The sequence below is a fragment of the Poecilia reticulata genome, chromosome 15, assembly GCF_904066995.2.
Source record: "Poecilia reticulata chromosome 15, P_reticulata-male-v2, whole genome shotgun sequence".
In the NCBI taxonomy this organism is placed as follows: domain Eukaryota; kingdom Metazoa; phylum Chordata; class Actinopteri; order Cyprinodontiformes; family Poeciliidae; genus Poecilia; species Poecilia reticulata.
In genome coordinates, this window is record NC_088844.1 from 10,352,497 (window position 1) to 10,366,300 (window position 13,804).

The following is a 13,804-nucleotide window of genomic DNA, read 5'->3' on the forward strand; positions in this document are numbered from 1 at the left end:
TAGTTGCAAGCAGTCAGAGCAGCGTCAGTGCAACTTGTAAGAAATCTTAAAGAGGCAAATCCTGATTCACCACTCCAATTTAAATCTCTAGCAGAGTAAGAAAAAAACATACAAGCATTTGGTGTGTCTGTGGTTTTGTAGTTATGCAAACCAGCATAGCTTTTCTATCAAATACCAAGGACCACCTGTGAAATTACACATTACATATTCCATAATGTCCTAATCCTATAAAACTGGCTTCTCAAAAGTATTTCTGGTTTTATAGGAAGAAGCTGAGACTAGTTTTATCTGTATGTAGACCTTGTGCCCAAGATTTTCCCAGTAGATTTCAAATGATTTTCTTGTTGCATTATCCTTCCTCCATCCATAGTATTCAGTTTATTCAAGGCCAGGAGCCAGATCTCTCTCTCTCTGGGTCTGGAGAGAGAAATTGCTGTAAATGTGAGCCTAACCACTTTGAGACAAAACCTGGATTTCCTTCACTTGTTGGTTGTAATCCCTATCGCATGACCACTGGTGAGGATTAGACAGTAAATGGACCAGAAAATCTAAAACGCAGTTGCACTGTGACTCACCTTCCACTTCGTTTTACAATGTCTCATGAGTAAGAAACTACAACTCCTCAAGCAGAGGAGTTGTGAGAGACACACCCGTGACCAGTAGGGAGAAGTCCACGTTTTATTACCATCAGACTCAGACGAAGCTGACACAATGAGGACTCAGCAATTAAAAAGCTATGCTTATAATAGGGCTCTGTGTGTAATGATCTGGCATGTTGTTATAACCAGTGACAGGTGGGGTGAATAAAACCAATTATCTCTTTGTCATGACACTTGTTAGGAATGGGATACATCAGTCAGCAAATGTATTTTCTTCTTGAGCAGAAAAACATGTGGAAGAATCAAGATTTGAGCAAGTTTCACAGGAGGAGCAAAAATGTTGAATTAGATGCCTGGGTGACAGCATTTCCATTAAATTCAAATTGTGTGGGGGTATTTTTACAGGCAGTAATAATTCAGCATAAATATCCAAAATATAAAACAACCATCTGGTATGAACCCACATATGTCGTTTGTGTCATGTCTGAGATTTTTATCTCGAGCATATCTTCTCATAACATCTTGCCGTGTATATTTCGAAACACCAAATTTCTTGTTGCTTTTGCAACAGATTGATAATTCCCTGGAGTATACCACCACGTGACACCACTCCCCCTTCTCTTGGTAACATGTTACACCCTTTGGGACGCTCCCATTTGACTCAGTCCTGACACCTTCAACTGTCATCTGTCGCTCTTTTCATTAAACTTCCAGGGACACCTTACTTATGTTTTTTTTTAGGGGGGGCTGGGGGAGTTAGTTAACTTTTTCTTTTTAGCCCAACTTTTGTGCGTTAGAGTGTGCATTATTGGTGTCAAAGGAACTGAGTTTATTGTTGAGCTAGTCCGCCATCTTGTGGCAGCTTCTTGCGCCGCAGCGTCCGTCTGTTTGATATGTTTTCGTCTCTCTGTTGTCCCTCATAACTCACCAACTTGCACCTTTAACTTTAAAATACCTGCCGTGTGTAGGACGGAGTTCAGCTTTACTTTTTATCCATTCGGATTTTAAACGGGTTCAGTCGCTGTGTGTAACCTGACACTGGGGGCAGGGCTACCTTTCTGGTTGTCGACTACATTTCTCATTCGGGTGGGGCAGGTTTTCTTATCTACCATCCGCACTTTCACCGTCTGATTCTTAGCGGTGTGAAAAGACTCACAGGACACCAGCAGACGCAGCTCGAACGGACTCCCGGTTTATTTCATTTAATTTTTTCCCCCTCGTCCTTCGTACACCTTTTGCTCAAAAATGTTCCGCTGTGGGCTCGCCTATCCACGGTGCAGGTGGGTAATGCCCCTGCTGCTGCTTTTTGCCATAATTTTTGACATTATTGCCATCGCGGCCCAGTCCGGGTGGATCCAGGACCGGGACAATACTCATTACTCCAGCATGTGGAAAGACTGCCGATGGTTGGGTGAGGAATCGGACTGCTCAAGCCTCATGGACGAGCGTAAGTCTTGTTTTTAGGGACGCACACAAACTGCCGTTGGAGCTGCGTTAAACTGTAACTTGAGAAAGCCTGTGATAACCAAAAACCTGAGGCTGGGAAGGTCCTGCAGGCAGGCAGTCAGCCAGAGTGAACTTTGGTCTCTCTTCTGTAATTAACTTTTTTTTATTTTTACTCCCGTCACTCAGAGATTTATAGTAAAGAAAGGGGGGCGGGTTTCCACAAAGAGACGCTCAAGAAACAAGTTGAGATTTATTGTATTGTATTACACTAAAGTTAATACTTTGGTTAAAGTTTTCCATTTTAGCAAAATGCTTTATTTGTAGAATAAAATGCTGGAGATGCACTGATCACACTTTTTGGGGGGTTGACACACAGAGACAAATTAAACACGAAAACAAACAAAAATCCTCATTTTTAATGCGTCAAAACCAGTGTTGTTAGCAAGGTTTCCCCCAGAAAACTTAAGTCGAGCGCTAGGGCAGTCTTTCAACCAGCGGCCAGTGGTATTTTTGAGTTAAAAAATGTTTAAAGTTGACACTAAATTTTAAAATATCACCTGATAATTATGTGTTATTGGAAGGTTGAAAGATTAATACCTGAACATCAACTATAAAGTCTTAAAAAATGCAAACATTTTAAAAAGACTTAAAAAAATAAAAAAGCAATGCTTAGCCTGGGGGGCACAAGAAAAGCCTGGTGGCCCACCAGGCTTATCGGATACTTTCACTGATTCTTACTAAAGTAAAAACATTGAACCTGCTTTTTGTTGATGCTTTTACAGACCAAACACTGATGTAAGTTTGTTGTTTTTGATGGATTTAATGAGCAGAGAAACCTTCTGCTGATGTTTCAGTTTTGGATCCGTTTAGCTCAACAGAGCCAGTCATGGGAAACTGGTTGATTCTCGGTGCATCTCAAGTTTTTGCTTTTGTTTAAGGATCTGTCAAAAGATGGGAATTGACTTATCAATCGTGGATCAAAAGATTGGTTTGACTGCATTTTGGGGGACGTAAATAGTATTCCAGGGAGAATATGTTAATATTTTAAGAATTTAGAGTGAGAAGGGGTTGTCATAAAACAACTAAAAACATTCAAAAGGGGCTGTGTTCAAATGAGTATGTTAGAAAAACATTTTGATCAAAATGTCAAAAATAAATTTCTTCCAAAAGGGTTTTAATGTGAAAACATGTCAACTCCAAAATATGCTACCAATCCAAGTTTTAAAGACCTTTACAGTTCAAAACCTTTAAAATGTTCTATAAATCTTAATTAGCTTTTTAATGAGATGCCATAGAAAGTGATGGAGTCACCAGAACTTTCTCTGGTTGTCTGGAGCTCACAGTAACACAGTAGTCCCCCTCCCCTACTTGTTGCTGTGCAATGCTCGTCAACTGGCCGAAAGAAGAATCTACTTCAAATCCTTTATTAACATCCATTTTCCAGGTCAAAAAAAAGATGTACTCGTGTTTGAAAAATATTTCCACTTTCTAAAACTTTGACAGTTGTAGTTTTTAAAATTACAGTCGCGCCACCAGCCATGCTTCTTACAGCAAACTTCTACTCTGACTAATGAACCAGTTTATGTCTATTGTAGTTATTCTTGAGTTAAAATACAGTGATACTGTGATGAGTGAAAACAACATGGTAAGTCCTTAGCTTTTTAGACATTTGCTGTGAAGCTTGTGTTTCCCTACTTAAAAGAAAGAGGCCAGGCTGACAAGAAAAACTTTTACCTCTCCAAAGAAACACACACGCAAACAGAAAAACAATTCAGTGCTTCTGTTTCAATATTGTTATCTCCAGACTAATCTTTCCGTTAACCAATTCTCGACCTGGAATTGGCTCCGAACCGAGAAAGCAGGAGGGCAGGTTTGTACCAGCCTGCTCAACATGCAAATGAGAAGCAGATTTCAAAGAGGCTGACTTGCTAAAATCAGATATGATCGTATTTATAGTTTCTCCTTCAGTGAAGAGGGCCCGTCAGATACACATGCCTCAGTGTCACACACTCAGGACAGTTGCTGTGAACAGAACAGACGTCTGTCTGCTGCGCAGGTTCGTGTTTGAGTTTTCCAAACCCTTTTCTTACCATCAAACGCAACGATGTTGCTCCTCCATCACGACTCGATACATGTCACTCACTTCTGAAAACGGCAAGCTGCAACACGTCGGGATCTGCCAAGAACATCCACGCATATTCATTTAATCGTATATCATAAAGAGTCCACGCTCACAATTTAACATTCGGTTGTGCATGAATACAGACATGCAGAGCAACAGCATGATTATTAATTAATGCGGTTCTGTTCGGTATTCCTAAAATTTTAAATCGCATTGAACTTTAAAATCTTGATCTTGAGCCGGAAAAGGGTAGAGTGCCTTCTTCGGGTCAGGGGAGTCGTCCTGCCTCAAGTGGAGGAGTTTAAGTATCTGGAGATCTTGTTCAGGAATGAGGGAAGAAGGGAGCGGGAGATTGACAGGCGGATTGGGGCAGCGTCTGCCGTGAAGCGGGCGCTGTACCGGTCCGTCGTGGTGAAGAGAGAGCTGAGTCAAAAAGCGAAGCTCTCGATTTACCGGTCGATCTACGTTCCCACCCTCATCTATGGTCATGAGCTTTGGGTCATGACCGAAAGAACGAGATCACGGATACAAGCGGCCGAAATGGGTTTCCTCCGCAGGGTGGCTGGGCTCTCCCTTAGAGATAGGGTGAGAAGCTCGGTCATCCGGGAGGGACTCAGAGTAGAGCTGCTGCTCCTCCACGTCGAGAGGAGCCAGTTGAGGTGACTCGGGCATCTGGTCAGGATGCCTCCTGGATGCCTCCCTGGTGAGGTGTTCCGGGCACGTCCCACCGGGAGGAGGGGAAACGCAGGACACGTTGGAGGGACTATGTCTCTCGGCTGGCCTGGGAACGCCTGGGGGTTTCCCCGGAGGAGCTGGAAGAAGTGGCTCGGGAGAGGGAAGTCTGGGCCTCCCTTCTGAAGCTGCTGCCCCCGCGACCTGACTCCGGATAAGTGGCAGAAAATGGATGGATGGATGGACTTTAAAACTCTAAGTGAGAAACATTTGGTGCAGTCAGGGATCATGCTAACATCATGCGAGTCTTACAGAACTGGTTGTCCAGTTAATAGGAAAAAACCCCAACTCAGTTTAGTGAAGTTTTCCATTTTTTTTTTGTCACGTTTGTAGCTCCTAAGCTAAAACTCTTCTCCACTTTCTTAAAACAATCACTACATCCTAAATGTTACATCATGAATTTTAATTTCTGGTACTTTATAAAGCCCTATTTTAGTTCTGCAAAGCTGTTAACCAGAGCAAAAGTACGGACTCCGCACGCCACACTTTTAAGATTTTTTTCCTTGCAGAAACATCAGTAGAAAACTTCCTCTCATAATTATGCACAGCTGTGTTTTGCAAAAACGGTTTTGGGGATATTAATGCTTTCTTAAGTCATTGTGATATGTTGAATTTTATATTTTAGGTTTTGATAACTTAGTGTTTCTTTTCCCTGACTTTTTTTTTTTTTTTTTAATGCTCGACAACCCAATTATCTCTGAGAAATAAACACAGGATATAATGACAACATTCATTAGTTGTGGCAGGAACATCTGAGAGGCCTGTCATCTTTATCAGTTTACACTAAACATTAATATAAAACAAGAAGTTTTTAATTGGTTTCTCATACCATTTCTGTCTGTAAGCCAGTTTCACAGAACCGACATCAGCCGTTCTAGCCTCGGTATTTGACTTTTAACAGATATCATGAACTTGTGTTTAGTTTGAACTGCCCTCTGCTGCTGTTTTGGGACTTTCTCTTCTGTTGCCTGAGTCAGTAAAGCAAAAGATAAAAACATCTGCCAGAAGAAGAAGAAAAAAAAACTTGCTGGATAAGAGAGAGTTGTTGTTGTTGTTTTTTTCCTGGAGGTTTTAATGGTTGAAATACTTGTAGGGTCAACCTGAGAGGCAGAGGAAACAACCCCAGCTGAAGTGTGTGAATATGAATGTTTTCAAAGACCCTCCATGTCAAAGCACTTAATAGGAGGAGGAGCTGCTCGTCCAGGAAATGCGGCATGAGAACAACATGTTTTCATGCTTTTAATAAGAGGACGTGTTTGGAAAAAGAAAACTAATTATGTAAACATCTTCATTATGACTCATGGCTGCCGGGTATTGTTCAATAGAAGAGGTTCATTAGTTCCGTCTTAAATTTACCTGGAAGTTGCCCGACGTTTGTAGTCCTCTTCACTATGAAATTCAAATGAAAGAAAAAAAAAAGGATTGTTAAAAGACGGGTACTGTGAGTTGTACCGAACGTTTTCCATTCCGGAAAGATTTAAACTTGGAACCCCATGTGCTGTGCTGGCAGATTAGACTTTTGATATACTTTAGCAATTGTCTGTAAACTAGAAGAGACGTGTCCGAAAGTTTTGAAAATTTTGTTTGCTCATGAACAAACACGTCTTTGCAAAGGTGCAGCTTTATTGGTGTGTAAATAGTGGCATCTGTTGTGTAAAGGTGTTTAAGGGCAACATAAGTCTTATTCTTTTATTGGAAGGAGAAAACGGACAGTAAACAGCTGAATGACATAAAGTTAGAAATGAACAGACTTCACCCAGAAAATTTCACAACTAATTTTATTTTAATATTTTATAGTTATGTTTCTGTCTCTGTGTTGCCCTGCGACAGACTGGCGACCTGTCCAGGGTGTACCCCGCCTCTCGCCCGGAACGTTAGCTGGAGATGGGCACCAGCAACCCTCCCGACCCCACTTAGGGACAAGGGTGACAGAAGATGGATGGATGGATGGATGGATATAGTTATGTTTCTACCATTGATACTAATTATTATTATTATTATTGCAGTGCCATAGATTAGAATCTAAAATTTTATAAAGAATGACAAATATTGTGATATTATGATAAACTGATGTCGCTTTTTTGTGCCAGACTGTAATTTTGAATCTTATTTGGCAAAATTTGTAGCAATTCTTTAATAGGAAAAAGTATGCTAAAGAAATCACATCTGTCTTTAGAGCTTTTCTTTTCTAGTGGCTAAAATATTGATTATAAAACGTATAATCTTTATTCATTTATTCGTTTATTGTTCACATTCGTCACTGCAGAATCAAATATTTTTGCCATTAAAATTAGTCTTTGTGTTAACTTTCTACAATGTCTGACCTGTATTAACCAATAGAACAGCTAATTTTGGAAGGAAAATGTACGGAGGCCCTGAAGGGCAAAAAAAACCCGTCAACAAATCACTAAACACAACTACAAATTGGAAAAACAACATATTCAAAATCACAGCATTACCTAAGCACAATTACAAATGAAAAAGAAAACACATTAAATAAGCGCAATTACAAAAGAAGACAGTTTCAACTTTACCAATATTTTACTATTTTAGATTTAGTGAAGTCCTATCGAATTGTTACACATTTCAAAATGGCTGCCTGTAGAGGATGATGATGCTCTTTTTCTTAGTCTTTTTCTCAAACCAACCGTCAAACCGGGTCTCAAGTTTTTACTCAATGTTAGTTTAAAATAGGGCTGCATAATGTCAGGAAAACATTTAACTGCTATACTATTACAGAGAACTGAAATAATAATTCAATTAACCCACATTTTCCGGATAATTTTTCCTTTACCGTTGCTTCCTCTGTAAGCTCCAATGCTTTGGCTACTACAGATTTACATCCAATACAGGAGATGAGGAGATAGTTGGCCTACTAGCTGCAGAGTGTGAACGCCTCTCTGCAGACTTGAAATGTAATATCCTATCAAATATTGCTTCTAACACACACTAGTATTGCAATGAAGATTGTAATTTGATAGGTAGTTTTAAACTAGAGATGTACAATCCATCTTTTGTACACGTCTTTTTATAGAAAAAAAGACGTGTTTTTTGCTTCTCCTAGCAGTTTTTTTTTTTGTTTTAAAAATTAGAAAGCTGCTAAAATTGCAATCACTTTACTAACTACCAGGCAGAAAGTTTACATTTGTGTCGCCGTTGTTTGTAGTTTTTCTTCCTAGGCTTTTGCCGAAATGCACGAACGTGAGGAAAGTAAAGACGATGCGTCTAACTTCACAGTTTTGAGTGTTGTTGATGAGCTTGCGTGCAATTTAACCACATCATGAAGGCGCGGGGAGAACTAAACCGGTCGAACTAGCCGGGCGTGTTCATGTATGAGAAAGAAATGCCTGTGGCTGCGGAGAGTCAGACTTTACCTGAACACACAGTGAGCAACATGGCTGTGAATAATTTAAGGGTTTGGGTTGATCCGGTAACAGAAAAACAGCTTTGTTAGAAATACAGAACAACTCGATTATTAGCAGTAGATTTTTGGACTGGGCCCTACTTTTACTTTATTTTTTTAAAGCTCAGCGTTAAACTCAGCTTTACCATTAATGTATCCTTTCCTTTTACTCCTTCTGCAGGCAACATCTGTTGGGAGAAAAACGTATGAGTCATAAATCTGCGCACTTATCAGCAGCCTGAGTTTTTATGGCTTTTGGGTTGGATTTCAAACTGTTCGACCCGTTCACAAACACACAGAAGGGAGGTGCAATTTCAAAAGTAGACATCAGCAAAACAGGCAGGTGTGGTGTCTGCGTGTTGAAAGCACACAAGCCTTCTCCATCAGCCTCAATGAGTTCATGCAGTTTTGCATGAGAGAACATGTCGCAGCAATGACAAAGGAACAAACCATCTGACATGCGTTCCACACACAGATTCATTTATTTTAAAAAAATATTTACGAAACCGTTTCACAAGACGCTTGCTGTGGGATATTTATTACACGTTTTACTGTAGCTGGGGATACAACTGGAGGTGTTTTATTGCTAATATTTTCTTCCTGAACTCTGAGAGTTAAAGCTGCTGACTTTAATATGATGAATCTAGCTGACATTTTGTCTTCTTGAGAAAATTAATCATTGTTTGTTTGTTTGTTTGTTTCCTTTGGACTACAGGTTGGGCTCAGACCGTGGCAGCTCTGATGATTGTTGGCCTCCTCATCCTTGTCATTGCTTTCATCATCTGCACCGTTACCATGTGTACTGACCCCTCTTCGTTCGCTTTAATTGCCTCTGGAGTTCTGCTTTTTATTGTTGGTAAGCTTCACTCACACATGCACAGAAACATATTTGCATGATCATTAAGTAACAAAATTTTGTTACTCAACTGTTTACAAACAGGAAGATTCTGGTTTAGAGATCAGCGGGGGTCTTTTATTGTTTACGTGGTTCTTCTGTTCGTTTGGGTTTTGTTCTGGGTCTAGTTTACTCTTAAATAATAAGAACAGATAGTGAGAGAGAGTATCTCTCACAAAATCTCTCCAACATAAAGATATCTACCCCCTGATATCGACATAGAATCCCATCTACTCGAGTAAAGTAGAAGAAAGACTGCAGCAATCACTTTGCACAGTAACACAGTGCATCAACTACGTGATTTGGTTGATGCATCATGTTAAAGACATTACAGCCGGTGTTCTGTCTGTGCTACTCATTAATCCATCCTACCTTGTGGTAGTGCGAGCTGTCAGTCTGCAGACCTTACGTACACCAATGTTACAAACTTGCCTAGACTCCAACCGCGCTGTATTGCGTGGTTTCCCACTCTGCCAGCTGAACCGTCCACAAACTTTCCACAATCCTTCATATATAAGAAAAGAACATCCTTGTAATCAAAAACTGGAAAAACAATCCCTGCTTTGTAGCATATGAAAGCTGAATATACTGGAGTGAAAGAGACTGCTGCGTATCAAAACATTTAGACATAAATATGTACTGAATGGCCTTATTTTTGTCTTTGCCAAAAGACAGCCTGTTGCACGTCCTGAAGTCTTTTATGTTCACTAATGAAAATAGATATATTTTAATAGTATTTGTTGATCCGCTTCCATGTTCAACTAGATTTTGAAACTTTTGTTAATGTTTTTTTCTATTTTCTTTCTAAACTTAAATCCGAATCAGTAACATTTGCCAGAAACCAGTTTGTCTTTTGGAGTGGAAGAACTTGACGTAGTTTTATTCTGACTTGTGAGGCTGTTGCTGATTGAATAAAAGGATGTGTGTCAGGAGAAAGGTCAAACGTGAGCATTGTTCTGGGAATTTGCTCAACAATAAACAGTGAACTGACCACAGGTGGTGAAACATTATGAATGTAAAAGAAGGAGGTTAGGAGGAAAGACCGCAACTGAATGCTAGAATTAGTCAGAAATAAGGAGAACTTCTGTCTAATTAAATGGGATTTGATGATGATCAGGGAGCAGCAGAGACAATGAGAGGGTTAAACACAAAATCCAGTTTGGTGGGATGCTCTCATAGCAACAACTGGCTTAATCTGTTTTCTTTGACATGAGTGATCTCAGGTAGAGCGTGGGAACAAAAGAGAAAACAGAAATGTGATTCTCAAAATGCAGCACAGGACAGGTTATGGAAAGTGTTTAACAGTCTGCCACTTTGTTCTGTCAGAGGCAGAGTTTCGGCTTAAACTCGGAAGTACGGCAACTTTGGTGTTTCTGATTAACCTAAACTTAACTTACCGGTTAAGAAAATGTCTGTCATATTTTATTAAACAGCCAAACTGCTAACTAAAGAAAGATTGTATGGATTGATGGCATAGCTATCGACAAACTCCACATTTTGATTTGTTTAAGTGACTCACACAGTCGTGTGAAGGTATTTTCCACACCCTGCTGCTGAAGTCAGCAGCAGTGATGTCTGCCTCCCCAGATGGCTGTGCGACTGAGAATGAAGTCACTGTTAGTCACTGTTCAATGTGTATGAATACTTTAAAAAGTAAAATGTTATTGGATGCATTACGTGTTATCCAGACACATAGCGTCATTTGATAGTCTATATTTCAAAAATAACTTTGCATCATAACTGATCCCCTAAAATGGGCTCTCTGTCTCTTTAAGAACCTCGATAAATTCCAACACTGGGCACATCATCACAACAATGCTTCCCCATGATGAAACTGAACTGAGAAGCATTTCACTAGGAGTTTCACCAGGTGTTTACTAATTCCTCTCTGAGAAGGAAAACGGTCTTTTTCATCCGAGACAGTAGCTAAACTTAGCTGGATAACTGTGAAAGTTAGCTAGAAAGTTAGTTAGCTAATTACAGTTGGCTTACTTTAATTACAGTTAGTTAAATACTGTAAGTAAATACTGTGAAAGTTTAGCTAAACTTTCACAGGAAGCTATGGAAGTTAGCTAAACTTTCACAGTATTTAATTACAGTTTTTAATTACTGTTTTGATGAGGGTTTTTAAGTTGCTTCTTGGTCTTTAACACTGATCAAACATGTTCGCCTGTCCCTTCAGCACTCCTCCAGTTCATCGGTCTGATCATCTACCCCGTCAATTTCAACTACAGGATCTTCGAGGGTGAATACGAATACACCTGGGCCTATGGGTTCGGGTGGGGCGCCACCATCATCTGCTTGGGCTGCAGTTTGATCTTCTGCTGCATAACTTCTTGCATAAACAAGATAAACGGAGATGAGAAGATCGAATACTTTATCACTCGTTAATAGCGACAGAATCTCCCGACCCGCCCAGTCACAGCAGTTCCCCCCGCTCCCACTTCTCTCTGTCACTGAAAACTAACATTTTGTTCGACACTGGAAGCATTCCTCCCCTACCATCCCTGAACAAAGTGGACTGTAACTGGGGGCCGTCCTAGCTTTAATGCACACAGATCTTGATTTTAGATTTTTTCAGCATCTCAGCCCCGTCCCTTTTTTTAATTTTTTTTTTAACAAAGCTAGACACTTTCCATACTTTTTCCTCAGAATTTTGCACACTCTTATTCTCAAAGCAATAACACCCAAGTGCATTTATCTTTAAAAGAGTTAGTTTTGTATAAACCACAAGCAATCCAGAATCATTTTTTTTGCACAGGATGAATGAATGTTTATCACCCTACATTGTACAGTGTAATTTGACAAATATTAAGTCTCCATAGTGTAATTAACTCTGCAAGTTTAGCCTGGCAGACGAAAGGATAGGAAGGCCTGAAGAGGCTGAATGTAATCTGTACCATCAGAAACGTACATGTTGGTTAAAAAAGTGTTTTTTTTAAATAAACTTACAGCCTGTCTCTGTTTGTTTTGATGCGTTTATATGGTAAAGGCAAGAAATGCTGTGCTTTGTTTGAATGCAGTTGACTTGTCTTGATGCTAAAGTAGAATTAGAGATGCTCTGAATTCACATTGGTGCAGATGTTTAGCTACACCGTCACAGAAATACTCCAGATCCCTCATTGTTTTTTGTTGTTACAGCAATTACCTTTACCTTTAATTATATTTAAGGTCTACAAGAAACAAAACCAAAATAAAAAAATAAAAAATCATAACACCCTGAAACATATTACTGCCATTGTTCAATAAGGATGTCAATACTGGTTAAAAGGGAACAATATGCATGTAGATTATTTTGTTTTTAATGTTATATTCATGTCAGTTATATATGATCTTTATAATGGGTTTTTTTGTTGTTGTTTTTTTCCCCTGAATTTTAAGAATGCCACAGAGGCGCTGCCAGTTTGGTGATAAAACACTGACCAAAGTTTCCAACACTGACTCACTGTGTGAAAAGAAGCTGTGCCTTTGTGTTTTCTCTGTGGTTAATCCTGGAGCGTTTCATTCTAGTGGAAGAGCTGGTTTTTACTCACGCCGTCTGCTTCGTGCCAGCACCGATCTGCTTAGACATGATCAGGCCTCTTTGTTAGATTTATATCCTGGATTTCTGACGAACTCTGCTGTTGGGTGAGTCGGTACTTCATCTGATGCTTTGTCTCTCCAGCCCGGAGCTTCTTAGTTTCATGTATTTTATGAGTTTGGTAGAAGTTTTAACCGTTAGTGGGCATAAGTGTTTGTGTTCAGTGTGGACTTTTCACTGTAAATCATCCGTGCTTTACTGTATTAAAAAGAAATCTAATATTTTTCTTTCTGTACTCTGAGGTATTTTTGGTAGGTTGTGTATTTTTAAGCAATAAAGAGTTTTTATGTAGAAGAAGTTAAGTATTTTTTTTCTCTTTATTTACCTTAAACTGACTGCGTTGTTTAAAATGTGAGACAAATATGTTTAAACTGCTTCTACGACTGCATTTTATTTCATTAGAGGACGTAATACAGCTGGTCTGGGGTGGGAAACTTCCCACAAGGAATGAAAGGGAGAGTCAGTACAAAATAGAAACTAATATCGAAAAGGAGAGTCAGTATAAAATTCGTCAGAACTCTTAAATACAGATCAGGTTCCTGCTCTGTGTTTTATTATTCTGTTTGGGGTTGTCACCACTCCTATGAAGGAACAGATGATGCACAGCATAGGAATGTGCCGACCAGAGTCATAGATAATGAAAAGCACACACACCCAAGACGAGCCCCACCTTCACACAGCACTGACTGACGATTAAATTTTGCTCAGCGTGTCCCGACAGCTCCGCTTTCCCAGAGAAAGTCGGGGGGAGACGGGGGAAGGAAAGTGACATCGAGGTGAGACATGGGGCAAGGAGGAGGAGGACGAGAAGGAGGAGGAGGAGAAACACAAACAGAAAATGTCCACACGCCTGAAAACTCAGCAAAAGCTTAAGAGCTTTAAAACAACACACCACGTTTCCTCAACATTACATGGTCTACGTTAATATTATGACTGTATGCCACTTGAAATGATACTTCGTTATTATGAAGGAGTGAAGTTGTGTAAAGAAACTTTAGCAGCTAGTTGTGTTATCTGCTTGGCATCT

At 39.8% G+C, this 13,804-nt stretch overlaps 1 protein-coding gene across 1 annotated transcript; it reads left to right on the top strand.

The window, feature by feature from the left end:
* The first annotated feature begins 1,336 nt into the window (after positions 1 to 1,336).
* Positions 1,337 to 13,074, top strand: perp (p53 apoptosis effector related to pmp22). The gene is made up of 3 exons (XM_008429166.2): positions 1,337 to 2,046; positions 9,018 to 9,158; positions 11,380 to 13,074. Exons 1-3 carry the CDS (start codon positions 1,845 to 1,847, stop codon positions 11,586 to 11,588), a joined length of 552 nt encoding a protein of 183 aa, XP_008427388.2. The 5' UTR covers positions 1,337 to 1,844; the 3' UTR covers positions 11,589 to 13,074.
* The last annotated feature ends 730 nt before the right edge of the window (positions 13,075 to 13,804 follow it).

Bases quoted from the DNA above. Each gene is read 5' to 3' on its own strand.
- perp (XM_008429166.2), top strand. From the start codon at position 1,845: ATGTTCCGCTGTGGGCTCGCCTATCCACGGTGCAGGTGGGTAATGCCC. The intron at 2,047-9,017 runs GTAAGTCTTGTT...TTTGGACTACAG, and splicing joins CTCAAGCCTCATGGACGAGC to GTTGGGCTCAGACCGTGGCA. The intron at 9,159-11,379 runs GTAAGCTTCACT...CTGTCCCTTCAG, and splicing joins AGTTCTGCTTTTTATTGTTG to CACTCCTCCAGTTCATCGGT.